The sequence below is a fragment of the Tachyglossus aculeatus genome, chromosome 21, assembly GCF_015852505.1.
Source record: "Tachyglossus aculeatus isolate mTacAcu1 chromosome 21, mTacAcu1.pri, whole genome shotgun sequence".
NCBI lineage: Eukaryota > Metazoa > Chordata > Mammalia > Monotremata > Tachyglossidae > Tachyglossus > Tachyglossus aculeatus.
Genome location: NC_052086.1, coordinates 57,676,604 through 57,696,774, shown reverse-complemented (window position 1 = coordinate 57,696,774; position 20,171 = coordinate 57,676,604). Strand labels below are relative to the sequence as shown.

At 46.1% G+C, this 20,171-nt stretch overlaps 1 protein-coding gene across 2 annotated transcripts; it reads right to left on the bottom strand.

The window, feature by feature from the left end:
• Window positions 1–11,404: 11,404 nt before the first annotated feature.
• Window positions 11,405–18,653, bottom strand: ACTB (actin beta). 2 transcript variants are annotated; one of them, XM_038762452.1, is made up of 6 exons: window positions 18,551–18,653; window positions 14,438–14,566; window positions 13,730–13,969; window positions 12,764–13,202; window positions 12,355–12,536; window positions 11,405–12,126 (listed from the first exon to the last, which is right to left on the bottom strand). In XM_038762452.1, the coding sequence occupies exons 2-6, from the start codon at window positions 14,558–14,560 to the stop codon at window positions 11,983–11,985; spliced, it is 1,128 nt and encodes a 375-aa protein (XP_038618380.1). In that variant the 5' UTR covers window positions 14,561–14,566; window positions 18,551–18,653; the 3' UTR covers window positions 11,405–11,982. The 2 variants fall into 2 exon arrangements, with proteins under 2 accessions (XP_038618380.1, XP_038618381.1); XM_038762453.1 differs by having other exon boundaries at window positions 14,438–14,593; window positions 18,551–18,623.
• Window positions 18,654–20,171: the final 1,518 nt, after the last annotated feature.

The following is a 20,171-nucleotide window of genomic DNA, read 5'->3' as shown; positions in this document are numbered from 1 at the left end:
TGCTATTTGTTGGACTAAAAGCCTTTCGAGGGCCAGGAACTTAACCATCTGCATTCCATGGGTTGCCTAGTCTTATTACTTCATCATCAATCGTATTTATTGAGCGCTTACTGTGTGCAGAGCACTGTACTTCTGTAGAGCAGAACGGGTGTCCCTGATAACACTAATAATTATTATTATTATGGTATTTGTTAAATACTTACTATGTGCTAGGCACTATACTAGGCACTGGGGTGGATGCAAGCAAATCAGGTCGGACACAGTCACTGTCCCACGTGGGGCTCACAGTCTCAATCCCCACTTTCCAGATGAGGTAACTGAGGCCCAGAGAAGTCAAGTGACTTGCCCAAGATCAAACAGCAGACAAGTGACAGGGTCAGGATTAGAACCCATGATTTTCTGATTCCCAGGCCCCTGCTCTACCCATTATGCCACACTGCTTCCTACTCTTGGGGCACCCTACAACCTGTGATTCCCCCTCATTCTTAAGGCAGGTAGTAGAAAAATCTATAGAGGAATTAACAATGGCGAAGGAAAACAATGAAGGAGAAAATGGGTTGCAGAGGACTCCACATCTTTAGATGTGAAATGGAATAATAATAATAATAATAATTGTATCTGTTAAGCATTTACTATATGCCAAGCACTGGGATATATACTATATACTAAGTGCTGGGATAGATACAAGATAATCAGGTCCCGCATGGGGCTCAAGTTCTGAGTAGGAGGGAGAGCAGGTATTGAATTCCCATTTTAGAGAGGAGAGAACTGAGGCACAGAGAAGTGACTTCCCTGAGGTCAAACTGCAGTAAGTGGCAGAGCCAAGATTGGAATCCAGGTCCTCTGACTCCCAGGCCGGCGCTTTTTCCATTAGGTCATGCTGCTTCTCTCAAAAGGATCCTAAAGGGATTGTTCATTTTTTTTTTTTTTGGTCATTTCTGGAATTAATCTCAAGTACTCTTGTCAGTGCGACTTTAAAATTCCATAATTTGAACACAGCCCCACTTTTTCATATTGTCCTAGGGTTCTAGACAATAAGAAAGGTCACTCTGACAGAGTAAATGGCATGGAAACCTTAACCAAAATAAATTAAGTGCCACTGCCTTCTGGGATGTTCACATATCCTCTTTCCAGATGTAGGACTTTAAAAACGTGCTATTTGTTGGATTAAAAGCCTTTTGAGGGCCAGGAGCTTATCCAATCTGAACTTTATAAACCATCATAGTACTCAGTAGTTGTTATCAGGACCCTGTGGATACGCAAACATTTTTTTGGTTAATCCTGATTTCATTTTCTCCAAATCATGTAGAAAGCCTGATATTGAATATTAAAAATGGTACTGATCTAACAGCCTAGATTTATTTTCTGAGCTTAGCACCCCATCAGTGACTAGACAGTTATGACTGACAGTAGGACCAACTTGATTTCTTAAAAGTTAATTGTCCAATTTGTATATTATCGAGATCTTTTGCTTCTCCTCTTGAGCTGCCTGCCTCTTGGCTGCTGTAATTGCTTGCTGGCACTTACATCAAAAAGTGCAAGAGCAGGGAGAGGTGCAATTCCAATTAGTAAAATTTGCCACTAAACAAATAGTTCAAACAAGTCTTTTGATTTACCTGCACATTTGACTTAGACTATTTACATTACTCTTTGTTCCCAATTACCCCAAATTATTTAGAGTTAGCCAATACAGACACAAAATATATTCAGTTTTCCCATACTGTGTGATTTCACCACCCATTTGGGACAGAATCCTATAGAGTTAGGGAATGTTATTCCTGCAACACGTGTATCTGGTTAGAACATGATGCAACATCCAAAGAAAGAGCTACCTGCCCGTTCACAGCATTAGTCAAAATGCATAACAATGCGAGGTTTATCAAGAGAGGAACCCCCACGTTACAGGAGAACTGAGTGTACGGGTTTCCCTTAGAAATGGCCATGTTTTATTTGGGCCTGCTTCCCAAATAATTCCCAAATCTTCATCTCCAGCCCTGATCACTATCCCTCTCTGCAGTCTCGCATTTCCTCCTGCTTTCGACATCTCTACTTGGATGTCCTGCCATCACCTCAAACTAAGCGCTTGGGAAGTACAAGTTGGCAGCATATAGAGACAGTCCCTACCCAACAGCAGTCGTGGTGGTTCATTCGTTCAGGCCTATTTATTGAGCGCTTACCGTGCACAGAGCACTGGACTAAGCGCTTGGAAATTCACTCATTCATTCAGTCGTATGGATGGAGCTCTTACCGTGCGCAGAGCATTGGACTAAGCGCTTGGAAAGTTCATTCATTCACTCATTCAGTCAATCAATCAATCAGTCGTACTTATTGAGTGCTTAGTCTTGCATTTCCTCCTGCTTTCTACATCTCTACTTGGATGTCCTGCCATCACCTCAAACTTAACATATCCAAAAGAGAGCTCCTTACCTTCCCACCCAAACCCTCTTCTGCTGTGACTTTCCCATTACTGTAGACAGCACCACCATCTTTCCTGTCTCACAAGTCCATCTCACAAGCCCGACATACTGGCATTATCCTTGACTCCTCTCTTTCATTCAGCCCACCTATTCAATCTATCGCTAAATAGACCTCTCGCCCACGCCCTGCCTCTGGCCTGGAATGCCTTCCCTTTTCATATCCGACAATTACTCTCACCACCTTCAAAGCCTTATTGAAGGCACATCTCCTCCAAGAGGACTTCCCTGACTAAGCCCTCATTTCCTCTTTTCCCACTCCCTTCTGCATTGCCCTGACTTGCTCCCTTTGTCATCACTGCCCCTTCCAGCCCCACAGCACTTACATACATATCTGTAATTCATTTATATTAATGCCTTTCTCCTCCTCTAGGCTGTAAGCTCATTGTGGATAGGGAATGTGTTCGTTATATCGTTGTGTTGTACTCTCCCAAGTGCCCTCCACACAATAACCACTCAATAAATACGATTGATTGATTGACTGAGCCCTGTGATCCTTCTGACTTCACTAGTGCGATCTAATAGATCAGGTCTCCACCTTGAACCACAACTGTGTGGAAATTGCTAATTGCAGCTGAGTTCCCAGCTTGATTCATCTCGGAATCCAACGATGAACACAGCTGGCTCACTGATCCCACCGTAAATTATGATGCACAAGCATGACACAGTCACTGTTTCTGCACTAAAAATAGTGTAGCACTATGGAGCTTCTCCACTCACGCTACTGCATATCTATCATAATGACCAGAATGTATTTGCACAGAACTATTAGAAGAACTACCAAGTCCGTACCTTCTTAAGACGATCATTTCCATTTTCAATAAGTGTATTTTTGAAAGCTCTACCTCATAAACACGAAATGAGCCACTGAAGGACGAAGTAATAAAATCCCTCTTGCTGTTCCCCAGCTAAACAGAACTAGCCCATTCAAATTTCCGTGAATCGAATGAACATCATCCCATTCTGCTTTTTTTTCCAAGAAGGGCTGAAATGACAGCCTGGCTGCATGACCAACTCATCCGTTTTGAAAATGCAAATTGATTCCTGGGACAATCATTCGATCAATCAATTATTTATTGAGCACTCACTGTGTGGAGGGCACTGTATTAAGCACTCGGGAGAATACAACAGAGTTGGTAGACGCGATCCCTGCCCCTAAGGAGCTTAGAGTCTACACCCGGCAAAATTACGAGCAATGTTTCCTAATTACAGCATGAGCTGCTCAACAATCTTTACCTGTTCTCCTGGTTTAGCTCAGAAGAGGTAAGCACTGTTTGGAGACTCATGGACCTGAAGGCTCATTTTTAGACATAAGCTTCACTTGATTTGAGCATTTTTTTGTCATTTTAGTTTCCTTCTTTCATTTTGTTCCACTGACCTGAGCCTCACAACGCCCATCCCTTGTGCTTAGGCACTCTTGATTAGTGCAGTTTCCCAGTATTTCAGAGTAAGCAATGTGCTGTTCTCTCCAGTGGAAGGCTTGGCTTGTTAAACAGAAACTGAGAGCCAGTTTTCTCTTATGGTCTAGTAGGGTAGCAAAACATCTCTTCTTAAGAGGGTCATAAGAAAATCACATGAGTTAAACCTCAGAAGAATGTTTTGATGGGAAGGAACTGATGATCATCTATTTTTGGTAGCCGTGGTTGGTGAGCTGATTCCTGGGGCTTGAAGGGTAGTACTTCTGACGGTGGAATGTTCTGCCTTTTCCTTCTATTTATGGTTTAGTAAAAGTAGGCATTCTCTGAGGAAAAAAAAAAGGAAACAGTAGGCTCATGCCTACAATAGGAATCGGTCTTATTCCCAACTGAATTTTCCAGTATTTGGGTCAAGCCCAATGTTCGATGCCTAAAATGCATGCCTTGTCGATGAAACAAATGTTAACGCACACATGTACCACTAACCTCTTCTCCAGGGATACTGGTATCACCAAGTCACTCTGAATGACGGCCTTCTGGACTTTCCTCCTCCAACCCCACTGCTTCCCTAAATGGTCTCACAGCAACCTCGGGTCTCCAAGCAGGTGAGCAACCGAGTAGGGGGGGGAAACTGAGGGCCACCAGGACCAATCATGCATGGAGACTCCAGAGCCAATCAGGGGACAGTTTACAAGGAAGCATCAACCTCGAGCCTAATTTAATGCTTTTCAGGCAAACCCTACTGAATTCCATCAAAAATTCCTGCCTATCAATTCCTCTTTAGCTAGAGAGAAAAGTCTCCAACTGCAGGTTTTTTTTGTTGTTTTTTGGTTTTTTAATGGTGCTTGCCAGGCAAACCCTGCTGGATTCCACCAAAAATTGCTGGCTATCAATCCCTCTTTAGCTAGAGTGAAAAGTCTCCAACTGCAGTCTTGTTTTTTGAATGGAAATTGGGGGTGGAAATCTGCCTCCGAGAAAACCTTGCTGGTTCAATCTCTCATCCTATCCCGACTGGATTACTGCATCAGCCTCCTTTCTGATCTCCCATCCTCCTGTCTCTAACCACTTCAGTCTATACTTCACTCTGCTGCCCAGATTATCTTGGTACAGAAAATGCTCTGTGCATGTCACTCCCCTCCTCAAAAATCTCCAGTGGTTGCCTGTCAACCTTCGAATCAGGCAAAAACTCCTCACTCTCGGATTTAAGGCTCTCCATCACCTCACCCCCTCATACCTCACCTCCCTTCTCTCCTCTAGCCCAGCCCACACCCTCCGCTCCTCTGCCGCTAACCTCCTCACTGTACCTCGTTCTCGCCTGTCCTGTCGTCGACCCCGGCCCACGTCCTTCCTCTGGCCTGGAATGCCCTCCCTCCGCACATCCGACAAACTAGCTCTCTTCCTCCCTTCAGAGCCCTATTGAGAGCTCACCTCCTCCAGGAGGCCTTCCCTGACTGAGCACCCCCTTTTCCTTTCCTCCTCCTCCCTTCATTACCCCCCCTACCCTACCCCCTTCCCCTCCCCACAGAACTTGTATATATTTGTACATATTTATTACTCTATTTTATTTGTACATATTTACTATATTTATTAATGGTATATATATATATATATAGCTACAATTCTATTTATTCTGATGGTATTGACACCTATCTACTTGTTTAGTTTTTTTGTCTGTCTCCCCGCTTCTAGACTGTGAGCCCACTGTTGGGTAGGGACCGTCTCTATATGTTGCCAACTTATACTTCCCAAGCACTTAGTACAGTGCTCTGCACACAGTAAGTGCTCAATAAATACGATTGATTGACTGTCTCTATATGTTGCCGATTTGTACTTCCCAAGCACTTAGTACAGTGCTCTGCATACACTAAGCGCTCAATAAATACAATTCAATGAATGAATGTTCACAGCGTACTAAGCGTTGGGTAGATCCAAGCTAATCAGGTTGGACATAGTCCCTGTCCTACATAGAGGTCAGTTTTAAAGCCCATTTTACAGATGAGGTAACTGAGGCACAGAGACGTTACGTGATTTGCCCAAGGTCAGCAGGCTAGTGGCGGATCTGGGATTAGAAAACCCATGTCCTTCAACTCCCAGGCCCGTGCTCTTCACTAGGTTTCACTACGTCTTTTCGCTACGTTGCTCTTAAAATGTAAGGGCTGGACTCAGATTTTATTTGTTCTTTTCAATTGTCACGCCATTCCGTTATAGGCACAATCAAAGAATTGCCATGAGTTGATATTATTTAGCTCGGATAAATGAAGGGTACCTCAGAATAATTTTCAATCATTCAAGTAACCCTAATCAGATCCTCGTCTTGTGTAATGCTGAAATCTCCGACCCATGCCGACTTCATGGACGCATCTCTCCTAGAACGCCCCACCTCCATCTGCAATCATTCTGCAATCATTCCAGAGTTTTCTTGATAACAATATGGAAGTGGTTTTTATTGCCTTCTTCTAAACAGTCAACTTGAGTCTTCGCCCTCAACTTTCTCCCACGCCGCCGCTGCCCAGCACACGTGAGTTTGCCTTCCACCCACTAGCTACTATCCAAGCTAGGAATGGAATGGATATCTCTGCTTGACTTTCCCTCCCACAGCCGAGACTGGGAGACTACTGGAAACTCTCCAGGTGCCATCCTGAGAGGGGAAGCAGAGACTAATGACCTGCTAATTTCCCACCTCACTTCAGGAGGGAACCAAAGGAAATGAACAAATTCTTCTTGCTATTTAAAGCTAACAGATGAGTGTATTTCCTGTAAGACGGGAGAGACAGATTACTAAAGAGGGCTGTGGAATCTTCCCTGAGTATCTGGAATTAAGTAAGTTCTGCCTGCAGAATCCTTTTCAACCTTATTTGGTGATTCTTTGAAATTTTCTCTTTGCCAAGTTGTCCAAAGAGGACTACTATGTATGTAGGTTGGTAGGAGGGCCAAGTTTAGAGGAGGGTGTATAAGAGCTGGCATGACAAAAATTCACTCAATTATCCATGGTAACAGTGGAAACAAGGGATAGCACTGAGAATGAAAATATCCAAGTAATCCCCTAACTTTTATTTTATCCAGTAGTTTCCATCTGTCTCTCCCAAGTCTTTCCCACCAACTGCTTTCAAGCAGTAAAAGTGAACTCTTTCTCTCATCCCCATCCACCTCCAGGTAGTGAGTCTGTTACCCCTGAACGAAACAGAAGGCAAGCCCTGAAAGAACAGTGAAATAATAATAATGATGGTATTTGTTGAGCGCTTACTATGGGCCAAGCAGTGTTCTAAGCACTAGGGGAGATACAAGATAATCAGGTTGTCCCACTTGGGGCTCACAGTCTTTATTCCCATTTTACAGATGAGGTATCTGAGGCACAGAGAAGTTAAGTGACTTTCCCAAAGTCACACTGCTGACAAGTGGGGGAGTCGTGATTAGAACCCACAACCTCTGACTCCTAAATCCGTGCTCTTTCCACTAAGCCACGCTTCATCTCTAATGTGATGGGCCTGGAAAATCAGTCCCTGGATAATTAATAATAACAGTAATTAATAATAACAGTAATAACTGTACGAAGCTCTGGGGTGGATAAAGGCAAATCAAGTTGGACACAGTCCCTGAGCAAAGGGCTCAAAGTCTTCATCCCCATTTTAATAATAATAATAATAACAATGGCATTTATTGAGCGCTTACTATGTGCAAAGCACTGTTCTAAGCGCTGGGGAGGTTACGAGGTGATCAGGTTGACCCACGGGGGGCTCACAGTCTTAATCCCCATTTTCCAGATGAGGTAACCGAGGCACAGAGAAGTGAAGTGACTAGCCCGAGGCCACACAACAGGCAAGTGGCAGAGCCGGAATTAGAACCCACGACCTTCTGACTGCCAGGGCTGTGCTCTATCCACTAGGCCACACTGCGGTAGGAGGAGCAGTAGCAGCAGCAACAGGGGTAACTATGGCTGCCACTGAAAGAGGCGGCGGCGCCCATTATCACTTCCACAGAAACTGCGAGCCTCCCTTCTCCCTCAAACTGTGTCAAACCCGATTTGCTTGTATCCACCCCAGCATTTAGTACAGTGCCTGGCCCACAGAAACTGCTTAACAAAATACCACAATTAGGCAATGAAGCCTTGTGGATAGAGCACGGCCTGGGAGCCAGAAGGCCTCGGGTTCTAATCCTGGCTCAATGCCAGAATTACTACAACCTCAAAATGAATGTTGGGGCTGGGGAATTTTTACAGTGCAATTTGTAGAGTTCCCCATAGGCAGAGTACAATGCCTATATAATAATAATAATGATGGTATTTATTAAGCCATGTCAAGATATGTGCAGGGCACTGTTCTAAGCGCTGGGGAGGTTACAAGGTGATCAGGTTGTCCCACGGGGGGCTCACAGTTTTAATCCCCATTTTACAGATGGGATACAGGCATGGAGAAGTGAAGTGACTTGCCCAAAGCCACACAGCTGACAGTTGGTGGAGCCGGCATTTGAACCCATGACCTCTGACTCCAAAGCCCGGGCTCTTTTCCACTGAGCCACACTGCTTCCCATTGTACTCTGCCTATATATATATTATATATGTATATATATATGCCTATATACATATGCCTATACATATATATATATATGTGTATATATATATATATATATATATACACACACACACACACACATGGAGGTCATGAGTTCTAATCCCAGCTCTGCCCCTTGTCTGCTGACTTTGGGCAAGTCACTTCACTTCTCTGGGCCTCAGTTACCTATCTGTAAAATGGGGATTGAGACTGTGAGCCCCACGTGTGACAGGGACTGTGTTCAACCCAATTTGCTTGTATCCCCCAGCACTTAATACAGTGCCTGGCACATAGTAAGCGCTTTACTACCACAATTATTACTATTATTATTAATAATATGTACTCCTATAGCATATGGCTTTAGAGGTGACCCATTTCAAAAGTTTGAGGCTTTAAATCCAAGGATGCATACTTAATTTTTGGAGAGCAAAAATTAAAATTGTCACTTAGAAAATAGGGGTGTAGAGTATGTTAGGTATATTCACTTTAGTTTACTATTATTCATTATGGACTAATGATTCCTACAGCTTAATGGGGCTACTGTATGCAAAGATAGGATCAGAAACAGAAACAATTAAAATCACAGCACTAGAATGTGTGAATAATGCAGTACACTCCTTAAGATGAAAACTGAGGCCCAGAGAGGATGTAATTTGCCCAACATACAACAAAGATCAGTGAAAAGTCATCATTTAAAAATACACCTTCATGGCTTAATGGAGAGAAGGGGTCTGAGAGTCAGACAAGAGGCATTCAAATCCCAGCCCTAACCCTGGCTTAGTATGGGACATTGGGCATCCCCTTTAACCTCTCTGGGCCTTGGCTTTCTATCTGTAAAATGGGGATAAGGTAAAAAGCTAAATGGGAGGATGAGCAGCTCAGTCCTACGTGGGACAGGTAACAGAGACAAGCACAAGTAACAATGAAAACTCATGATGTCAAGTGGAGTCCTTGGGAAATAGTTTTGAGCACTGTTTGCTAGGCTATTCTCTCATTAAAATCCATGGTGCTAGGTGTTACATAGTGCATGTTGTCTTTATCATACACCTAAATATCTCAGACCATTTTAAAGCCACTACAATGCAGGATCTAAATGTGGAAAATGGGATTTCTAGTCACAAATTGGCCTTTTCACCACAAATATCGCACACAGGAAATACTCATGGCCACCCACAAGACAGCCCCCCCCCCCAACCCAAACATACTGTCACCAAATCCTGTCATTTCTACCTTCACATCACTAAAATCCACCCTTTCCTCCTCACCCAAACTGCTGTTATGCTGATCGAAGCACTTATCCCACGTTGACTAGTATCTCTGCGTCCTCATTGACTTCCCTGCCTCACCACTCCATACTTCACTCATTTGTTCATAGTTATTAAACACTTACTGTGTGCACAGCATTGTATTAAGCACTTGGGAGAGTACGGTACGATTGCATGGGCCATCTTTACATTCAGTCCAGATCTCCCCACTCAAATACCTCCAGTGGTTCCCCATCCATCTCTGCAAACAGAAACTCCTTACCTTGGGGCTTTAAAACAATCAACTTGCCTCCTCCTCCTCACTGGTCTACTACAGTTCAGTCTGTACCCCTCACTCACTGTGCCCTCTGAGCACTTGGCTCTGTAACCCTCGGGTATTTGCTATTCACCCCACAGCACTGATGTTCATAAATTGTCAGCCTGTCTCCCCATTCTAGTCTGTAACCTTGTTGTGGGCAGGGTATGTGTCCACCAACTCTTGTATTGTACTCTTTCAAGCACTTAAAAAAATGCTCTGCGCAGAGTAAGAGCTCACTGATTACTATTGGTGATGAATTCTGACATTGCATGAGCTAGGAGAGTGGTGGGGGGGAGGGGTGAAGATACTCAAGACTAGTCAACCCAATAATGTTGAGAAATGTTTTCTCATTATGGAAATGTTTTCCATTATTATTAGCATTTGGATTAAGACATTTGTGTATTGAGTATCATTTCCCCACTCAAAAGACTACAGGTTGCCCATCTACCTTCAACAGAAAGACCTCACCCTTGGTTTTAAAGCAATTACTACTCTTCAACAACCTACCCACTTCACTCCCCTGATGCTATCTCACTATACCTCGATCTCACCTATCCCTTGCCCGCTTCCTCCTCAAATCTGACAATTACCCTCCACCCCCTTCAAAGCCTTATTCAAGGCACATTTCCAAGAGCCCTTCCCTAAGCTCTTTGTTCTTTTCCCTCCCCTTTCCTTATACCAACTTGCTCCCCTTTATTGTGTATGCATGTATATTGTTGTATTGTACTCTTGCAAGCCCTTTATATTGTTGTATTGTACTCTTGCAAGCCCTTAATACCGTGCTTTACACCTAAGCCCTCAATACAATTGGAATTCCCTGCTCCCAGCCCCACAGCACTCATGTACATACCTGTGATTTACTTATTGACTGAAGCGCTAAATGCTTTTTTTCCCCCCCATTTCCAAAGCAACCAAGTGTACATGTCACACTACGGCCAACTCCAGTTCAATCAGCTTCCATGGAATCCATAAATCCTCAGTGCTGCTTAGTGAGGATCCCACAACCAAGTGTTTAACTTTGTAGCTCTACTACGTGTCTGCTGTGTGAGCTTGGGCAAATCACTTCATTTTCCTGGGCCTCAGTAACCCCAACTGTAAAATGGGGATTGAGACTGTGAGCCCCATACAGGACAGGAACTGTGTCCAATACTATCTGTTTTTATCCACCCCAGTGCTTAATACAGTGCCTAACAAATATCACAATTATTATTAGTTTAGTAGTTCTGATAAGCTAACAGTACCACAGAAACGGGTGATTGGGTTCCCAATCTAATAAACAACTGAATGAGCCCAATCCCATTTGCTGCAGGATGAATACTTGCTCTTGCCCATTACCAATACCTGAAGTATATTAAGTATTCTCAACTTCCTGAATGCTTACAGTGAAAGGAGAAGAGATGAGAGGTCAATCAAAAGTCTCTTTAATGTGCACTTTTATTTGAACTGGTCTTAAGTCAGTGTACAGGTAAGCTCCTCCCTCCTCTCACATACTGGCACCACAACGAACTCTCCACAAGGGAGACTGTAAAAGCCTTCATTCACATCTATAAATTGGGGAGAAAAAAAAAAAACAAAAAAAAAAGTGCACCACGTGGCACTAAAAAAAAAAAGTGTTAAGGCAGAAGATACAAAAAGACATTTTTTATGGATGGTTACACGTAAAGCAGTACTTCTACTTTTTTTTTTACTGGTTTGGGGTAACTTTTGGAACAGAGTTGGCCTTCAGAGGTGGGTAAACTTCCTGTAACAATGCATTACACAATTATTTGGAATGACTATTAAAAAAACAAATGTACAATCAAAGTCCCAGACACTGTAGAACTTTGGGGATGATCCCTTCGACATACTAGACTGCTGTCACCTTCACCGTTCCAGTTTTTAAATCCTGAGTCAAGCGCCAAAAAAAACAAATAAAGCCATGCCAATCTCGTCTCGTTTTTCGCGCAGTTACGTTTGTCAAGGTGTGATACAGTAACAGTCCATTTAGAAGCATTTGCGGTGAACGATGGAGGGCCCGGACTCATCATACTCCTGCTTACTGATCCACATCTGCTGGAAGGTGGACAGGGAGGCCAGGATGGAGCCCCCAATCCAGACAGAGTACTTACGCTCAGGTGGGGCAATGATCTGCGGAAGGACAAGAAGAAGTTAAAACCTCTCAAGCACAAAGCTCCCCTGCCAACAGGAGAGGCTGCTCCCTATAAGGTAGCTTTAAATGTGAGGACAGTTGGCTAAGCTGCCAGTTTTGCTACGTTGGCCAAAGCGATCCCCATCGCATCCAGCGCTTCAGGCGGAGAACCCGAAGGTAGAGAGACTAACTGGAAGTCCTCTGGTTGCTGGGAAACAAAGACTCACCTTGATTTTCATTGTGCTGGGTGCCAGAGCTGTGATCTCCTTCTGCATTCGGTCAGCAATGCCCGGGTACATGGTGGTACCACCAGACAGCACGGTATTGGCATACAGGTCCTTACGGATGTCAACGTCACACTTCATAATTGAGTTGAAGGTAGTTTCGTGGATACCACAGGATTCCATACCTACGGCAGACAATTCAGCATTGGATTTCTTCCGTAACGTGCTCCCGTTATTAAGCTATTCAGGTGGGATGGGGTGACTACTGAGGTATTTTACCGATTGTGTGGAATTGCGTAGGACATGGGATGGAGGGAGATGTAAATAAAGGAGAAGAATGATCATCCTCCAGCCAATTTCCTTACATTTAGCGGGGCGGGGAGGTGCAAAATAAATGAAAAACAGAACTTACCCAAGAAAGAGGGCTGGAAGAGAGCCTCCGGGCACCTGAATCTCTCATTGCCAATGGTGATCACCTGACCATCAGGCAACTCATAGCTCTTCTCCAGAGAAGAGCTGGAGGCAGCTGTGGCCATCTCCTGCTCGAAGTCAAGAGCCACATAGCACAGCTTCTCCTTGATGTCACGCACGATTTCCCTCTCAGCTGTGGTGGTGAAGCTGTACCCTCTCTCGGTCAAGATCTTCATGAGGTAGTCCGTCAGGTCGCGGCCAGCCAGATCCAGACGGAGGATGGCGTGGGGAAGAGCATAACCTTCGTAGATGGGCACAGTGTGGGTGACACCATCACCAGAGTCCATCACAATACCAGTGGTACGACCAGAGGCATACAGGGACAGCACAGCCTGGATGGCAACGTACATGGCCGGGGTATTGAAGGTCTCGAACATGATCTGTGAAGAGACATCAAGGAGATCAGCTATGGATAAGCAGCCTATTCAACACTCAGGGCGTTGCAACAAGTAGTCATGCAGGAGTGTCGTTACTCTACGGACTAAATCGAGTGCGAGCGTCTGTGTCAACAGTAGTTCATTTTAATAACAGGTCTTTAAGAACGTTTAACCCCCACTCCTATTTGATAGGGAGAATGGCACCAGCTGGGACAGAGAAGCTAGAGAGCCACTACTTAGGTTTTAGGAGTCACTACAAGCAATTGGATTGTTAGTACCTAGATAAGGAATAGCAGTTTTTAGTTGCTAGTAAAGTCAGCAAAAGGAAAACCAGTTCAGGAAGAGCAAATAAAACCTGTAGAGATCCAAAGAGGAGGCTCAGGTCAGGAAAGGAAAGGCCTGTAGGGAATGGTAAAGAAAAGGAAAAAAAAAAAAGAGGGGGGAAAAAAAAAGAGAAAGTGAAGGAGCACATAAAGGAATGCCAGCTGATGAGGCTAAAGTATTAAGTAGGAGATGTCAGTTACTCATACCTGTGTCATCTTTTCTCTGTTAGCTTTGGGGTTAAGGGGAGCTTCTGTGAGCAACACGGGGTGCTCCTCTGGGGCAACACGGAGCTCATTGTAGAAAGTGTGGTGCCAGATCTTCTCCATGTCGTCCCAGTTGGTGACGATACCGTGTTCAATGGGGTACTTCAGGGTCAGGATACCTCTTTTGCTCTGGGCTTCATCACCAACATAGCTGTCTTTCTGGCCCATACCAACCATCACACCCTGAAGGGAGAAAAAAAAAAAAAAAAGGAAGGTGTCTCTCTCTGGTTGATTCAGATCACTAATCCATACTTTACACCACTTCCCCCACCTTCTGTCTCTCCCTCCCCAGGTATGACCCAATGTCAAATCCTACAAATAGCATACTGTATTCAAAGAAAGGTAGCAACTTGGTTCACTAGCCAAGCACTAAATGGAGTGAGAACCGGGGATGCTATCCCAAGCTACTTTAAAAGCTTGATCCAACAACTTGATCTATATTGGAAATTTACAACTTTAATGGAAATGTTTCTTATTGGCCCAACTCTTGGCCTTCCCCATTTACAATGCTAGGTAAAAACAGGTGCCTCCTTCATTAGTAAACAGAGAGTGTCTTGGGGGGAGGCCACTGCCCTGTATAACTGGGAGAGTCCCTTCATCATCCAAACTTTCCCGCTGGCGGAATGACGAAGCTTCAGGAGGAAAGCATACCTGATGCCTGGGGCGACCAACAATGGAGGGGAAGACGGCACGCGGGGCATCGTCTCCTGCAAAGCCAGCTTTGCACATTCCGGATCCATTGTCGACCACGAGCGCGGCGATATCGTCGTCCATGGCTAACTGCGGAGAGGAAGCAGGGCGTCACTCCTTCATAACAATAATAATAATGGTATTTGTTAAGCACTTATTACGTGCAAAGCACTGTTCTAAGCACTGGGGAGGACACAAGTTGATCAGGTTGCCCCTGATCACAGTCTTAATCCCCATTTTCCAGATGAGGGAACTGAAGCCCAGAAGTGAAATGACTTGCCCAAAGTCACACAGCTCACAACTGGTGGAGTCGGGATTTGAATCCATGACCTCTGACTCCAAGAACCCAGGCTCTTTCCACTGAGCCAAGCTGCTTCTTCATCTTTACTGACGTAAGGGTGTGGGAAGTCCAAATCGGCACCAGAGAGGGATGGGCCCTACCCAATGTCGGGAAGCCGTTCGAGTTTTGACATAGAGGGGTTGTCAAAGGTCCGGATGGGTGGGTGGCCTGCCTCAGGGCCTGCAGTGTGGCTCATTGGAAGGAACCTGGTTTGGAGTCAGAGGTCAAGGGTTCAAATCCCAGCTCCTCCAATTGTCAGCTGTATGACTTTGGGGAAATCACTTTGCTTCTCTGTGCCTCAGTTACCTCAGCTGTAAAATGGGGATTAAGACTGTGAGCCCCACGTGGGACAACCTGATCACCTTGTATTTCATTCATTCATTCAATCATATTTACTAAGCGCTGTGTGCAGAGCACTGTACTAAGGGCTTGGGAAGTGCAAGTTGGCAACATATAGAGACAGTCCCTACCCATCAGTGGGCTCACAGTCTCAAAGGGGGAGACAGACAACAACACATATTAACAAAATAAAAATACAATAATTGCATGTATTGAGCACTTAGTGTGTGCAGAGCACTGTACTAAGCGCTTGGGAAGCACAACTTGGCATTCAGTCAATCATATTTACTGAGCACTTACTGTGTGCAGAGCGCTGTACTAAGGGCTTGGGAAGTACAAGTTGGCAACATATAGAGATGGTCCCTACCCAACAGTGGGCTCACACTCTAGAAGGGGGAGACAAACAACAAAACAAAACATATTAACAAAATAAAATAGAATAAATATGCACAAGTAAAACAGAGTAATAAATATGTACAAATATATATATATATACGTATGTACAGGTGCTGTGGGGAGGGGAAGGAAGTCAGGCGGGGGAGAGGAATTAGTAAACTCCCCAGCGCTTAGAACAGTGCTTTAAGATTGGGGATTAAGACTGAGCCCCACGTGGGGCAACCTGATCAATCAATCGTACTTATTGAGCGCTTACTGTGTGCAGAACACTGTACTAAGCGCTTGGGAAGTACAAGTTGGCAACATACAGAGCCAGTCCCTACCCAACAGCGGGCTCACAGTCTATAAAAGGGGGAGACAGAGAACAAAACCAAACATACTAACAAAATAAAATAAATAGAATAGATATGTACAAGTAAAATAGAGTAACAAATATGTACAAACATATATACATATATACAGGTGTTGTGGGGAAGGGAAGGAGGTAAGATGGGGGGATGGAGAAGGGGACGAGGGGGAGAGGAAGGATCAACTTGTATCCTCCCCAGCGCTTAATAAACGCCATTATTATTATTAATATTATTATTAGTTGGCCTGTCAGGCTGTGGCCCTCCTCCCTCTTCCCCCCCCCCCGCCATTTCCTTTCTCCGCTTCCTGTTGGCCGGTTGAAGTAGGCGCCTTTGGGCGCTAGGGGGCGCGCCGGCCCGCGCCGATTTGGGACAAAGGAAGTCCCCGCTCGCGGCTCCCATTATTGCCATAAAAGGCAATGGTTTGGAGTCGGCGGCGGCCGCGGCGGCGGCGGCTTGGCCCAAGTCCTCGGTGCGGCAGGAAGCCAGCTCTCCTCAGGGCTTCTAGCTCTCCTCAAGGCACTTCCCAAGCGCCTAGTACAGTGCTCTGCACACAGTAGGCGCTCAGTAAATACGACTGGATGAATCTTAGCTCCCCTCGCTCTCCTCAGAGCACTTCCCCAGGGCTTAATACAGTGCTCTGCACAGAGTAAGAGCTCAATAAATACGATTGAATCAATCTTAGCTCCCCTCGCTCTCCTGAGGGCACTTCCCAAGCGCTTAGTACAGTGCTCTGCACACAGTAAGACCTCAATAAATGCGATTGAATGAATCTTAGGTCCCCTTGCTCCCCTCAGGGCACTTCCCAAGTGCTTAGTCTCTGCACACAGTAAGCGCTCAATTAATAAGACTGAATGAATCTTAGCTCCCCTCAATCAATTTATTGAGCGCTTACTGTGTGCAGAGCAGTGTACTTAGCGCTTGGGAAGTACAAGTTGGCAACATATAGAGCCAGTCCCTACCTAACAGTGGGCTCACCCTCGCTCTCCTCAAGGAACTTCCCAAGCGCTTACTACAGTGCTCTGCACATCATCATCAATCGTATTTATTGAGCGCTTACTATGTGCAGAGCACTGTACTAAGCGCTACCAAGTACTAAACACGCAGTAAGCGCTCAATAAATACGACTGAATGAATCTTAGTTCCCCTCAGGGCTCCCAACCCTCCTCATTCATTCATCCAATCGTATTTATTGAGCAATTACTGAGTGCAGAGCACTGTACTAAGCGCTTGGGAAGTACAAGTTGGCAACCTAAGAGGTCCCAGCTGTCCTCGGGGGTCCGGGCCCAGGTTCCCCCGAGGCCCCTCCCTCCATCGAGGCAGGGCGGCAGCCCCACCCCGGCGCTGGCTTCCCTCCCCCTGGCTGACGTTCCCCCTTCCCCACCCCCGAGGGCTCCTTCCACCCCGGCAGTTCAAAAGGGGGAAGTTGCCAACACCCTTCTCTTTCGAGAAGGAACTTGCCCCGGTCTCCGCCCCGGGATAAACTGGCGAGTCATTCCGGCCCGGGAACGCTCGCAAAAACGACTTAACTAGGCCGCTTGGAAGCCTGCCCCTTCCCCCATCACCCCCACGAGGGCGGGACAACGTGTCCTTGAGGGCTTTAGGGGCTCCCGAGAACGTGACCCCCTCCATTATTTCCCCCTCCGGCTGAATCAATCAATCAATCGTATTTATTGAGCGCTTACTGTGTGCAGATTACTGGACTAAGCGCTTGGGAAGTACAAGTTGGCAACATATAGAGACAGTCCCTACCCAACAGTGGGCTCACAGTCTAAAATGAGGCCCTCCCTTCGACAGAAGGCCCCACAGGCTTGCTACCTTAGTGGGCTTTGCAACCCGGGGAAGGGGCGGGTGAGCAGGCCTTCTCCCCTATCAGCCCCCCCAAACCGACATGCGCCCCCCAACTTCATCCCCGCCCCTCCCATGGGCCTTTTGCAGCTCATCCCTCCCTCCCTCCCGGGACCCCTCGAAACAAAAGCGTCCCCCTCCCCCAGTGGAGCATGTGGCCGGCCTGCTACAATGGGGAAAGGGAAGCGGCATCCCCCGGGACGGATCCCACTCTGGAGCCGGTCCTTTTCCCTCCACCTTTCCCAGACGCTTCCCCTCCACCCCCTTCCTCCTCTCCCAACTTCTTGCAGGCGTGATGAGCTCCCCCCCACGAAATCCTCTTAAGGAAAAGTCAGGGCAACCCCACCTACCTCCCAAGTCACGCACTGTGACTGCGAGCCCACTGTTGGGTAGGGACTGTCTCTATATGTTGCCAACTTGTACTTCCCAAGCGCTTAGTACAGTAAGCGCTCAATAAATACGATTATTGATTGGTTGCACACAACACACAAGCCCCCCAAACCCGATTTTCCCTCCCACACCCTGAACGCCACCGTCAACTTTCCCCGCAAAATCCATTGCAACCCTTTTCAAAGTGCAACCCAAAAGCCCCCAAATCCACGCGCGGAAGAGAAGCCCTCTTCCAGAGGACGTCAGCCGGGCTGGCTTTTTTCACCCCTCCAAAAGCAAACACACCGACTGGGCGACTAAACGGTTGCAACTGAATCCCACTTTTAAAGGAGCCGGGAGAACCAGGATAATAAAAGGGATCCTTGGAGGGTGAGCGAAATGGGGATAATAAAAAGGCTTGGGGCAGCCGCTTACCTTTGAAGTGGCAAGTTTAGACCCTGAAAGACAGGAGGGAGGTGGTGCAGGACCGAAAAGCGAGGAAGCAGGGTGGAGGAGCTCACACAGCTAGCCCGGCTGGGCAGATTGTTGGCCTTTTATAAGGTTTGAGGGCTACCACTACCGCCATAAAAGGCAACTTTCGGAATGGCGCCCTCCGATTGGCCCCGCGTCGCTCACTCACCAGCCTCTTTGCACATTGCAGCATTTTTCCTGCTCTCCCCCCCCCCCCCCCTCTTTGCAAAGACACAGAACCAGGGATTCTTTAATCATCTATTTCTGCCAACGGGCTCCCCTCTCGGCTCCAAACCTCTCTGAGGATGAGGGCTTCCTACACCCAAGCGGTGCCCGGCTGATTCATAACAAAACACGGATGGGCCATCATCAATCATCAGTCGTATTTATTGAGCGCTTGCTGTGTGCAGAGCGCTGTACTAAGCGCTTGGGAAGTACAAATTGGCAACGTATAGAGACAGTCCCTACCCAACAGCGGGCTCACAGTCTAAAAGGGGGAGACAGAGGACAAAACCAAACATACTAACCAAATAAAATAGAATAGATATGTACAAATAAAATAAATAAATAAAGAGTAAAAAATATGTACAAACATATATACAGGGAGCTCGGGTGGCCCTTGGGTGTTTCCTCTCCCCCCTTCCGCCCCCGACTTTGTCCCAGGACCCTGCCTTATTATGTGCAGCCCCTCATCCCCCTCTCCATCCCCCCGTCATACCTCCTTCCCTTCCCCACAGCACCTGTATATATGTTTGTACATATTTATTACTCTATTTTACTTGTACTTATCTATTGTATTTATTTTATTTTGTTAATATGTTTGGTTTTGATCTCTGTCTCCCCCTCCTAGACTGTGAGCCCACTGTTGGGTAGGGACTGTCTCTATATGTTGCCAACTTGTACTTCCCAAGCGCTTGGTACAGTGCTCTGCACACAGTAAGCGCTCAATAAATACGATTGATTGATTGATTGATTCTCCTCAGGATGCCGGTGTCCCTCGCATCAGTCCTTCCCCTTCACGGGCCCGAAAAGGAATCCTCACCCCTGCCTTCTGAAGATTCATTCACACACAGGCACCCGCGCCTTTAATTTAGATTGGAAGGCTCAGGTCGGGCCTCTGTCCAGGCCAGGAAATTCAAAATTTCACCGAGAAGCCTGCCTTCAGCCCTTCCTAGCAAATAACCGAGGTACAATAGTGTGAGTCACTGGGATGGCACCGAACTTTCAATTGCTCTACTGGGTGCCCGGGTGCTACTGTCTGAACGTTCTTCCGATGGAGTTTCTTTGGGTGTTTTTCATCTCCTTGGTTTTCCAAGGGACTTGTCCCTCTTGGACATGATTGTGAGTGAATTTGCGTTTCTTGAACCAATTCTCCGGAGTAAATCTCGCCTCTTCCTGGTATGCTCATCCGTCTCTTTCTCTCTCCCAACGATCTTACTGCTTTCCCCTAAATCCTCAGTCCCCTAAAACGAATCTGCGCTGCCTATTCTGATCACTGGAACAGCGGTCTGTTTACCAGACACAATGTGCCCCCAAGTTTGGGATGAAAAAAAAGTGCTCACTGTATCTGTAAATTCTCTATGTT

What these genes read in the sequence shown, in the direction of transcription:
- ACTB (XM_038762452.1), bottom strand. Translation starts at nt 14,560, where the DNA reads ATGGACGACGATATCGCCGCGCTCGTGGTCGACAATGGATCCGGAATG. An exon ending in TTGGTCGCCCCAGGCATCAG is followed by an intron (nt 13,970 to 14,437) that starts GTATGCTTTCCT and finishes TTCTCCCTTCAG; the next exon opens with GGTGTGATGGTTGGTATGGG. An exon ending in CCAGCACAATGAAAATCAAG is followed by an intron (nt 12,127 to 12,354) that starts GTGAGTCTTTGT and finishes GTCCTTCCGCAG; the next exon opens with ATCATTGCCCCACCTGAGCG.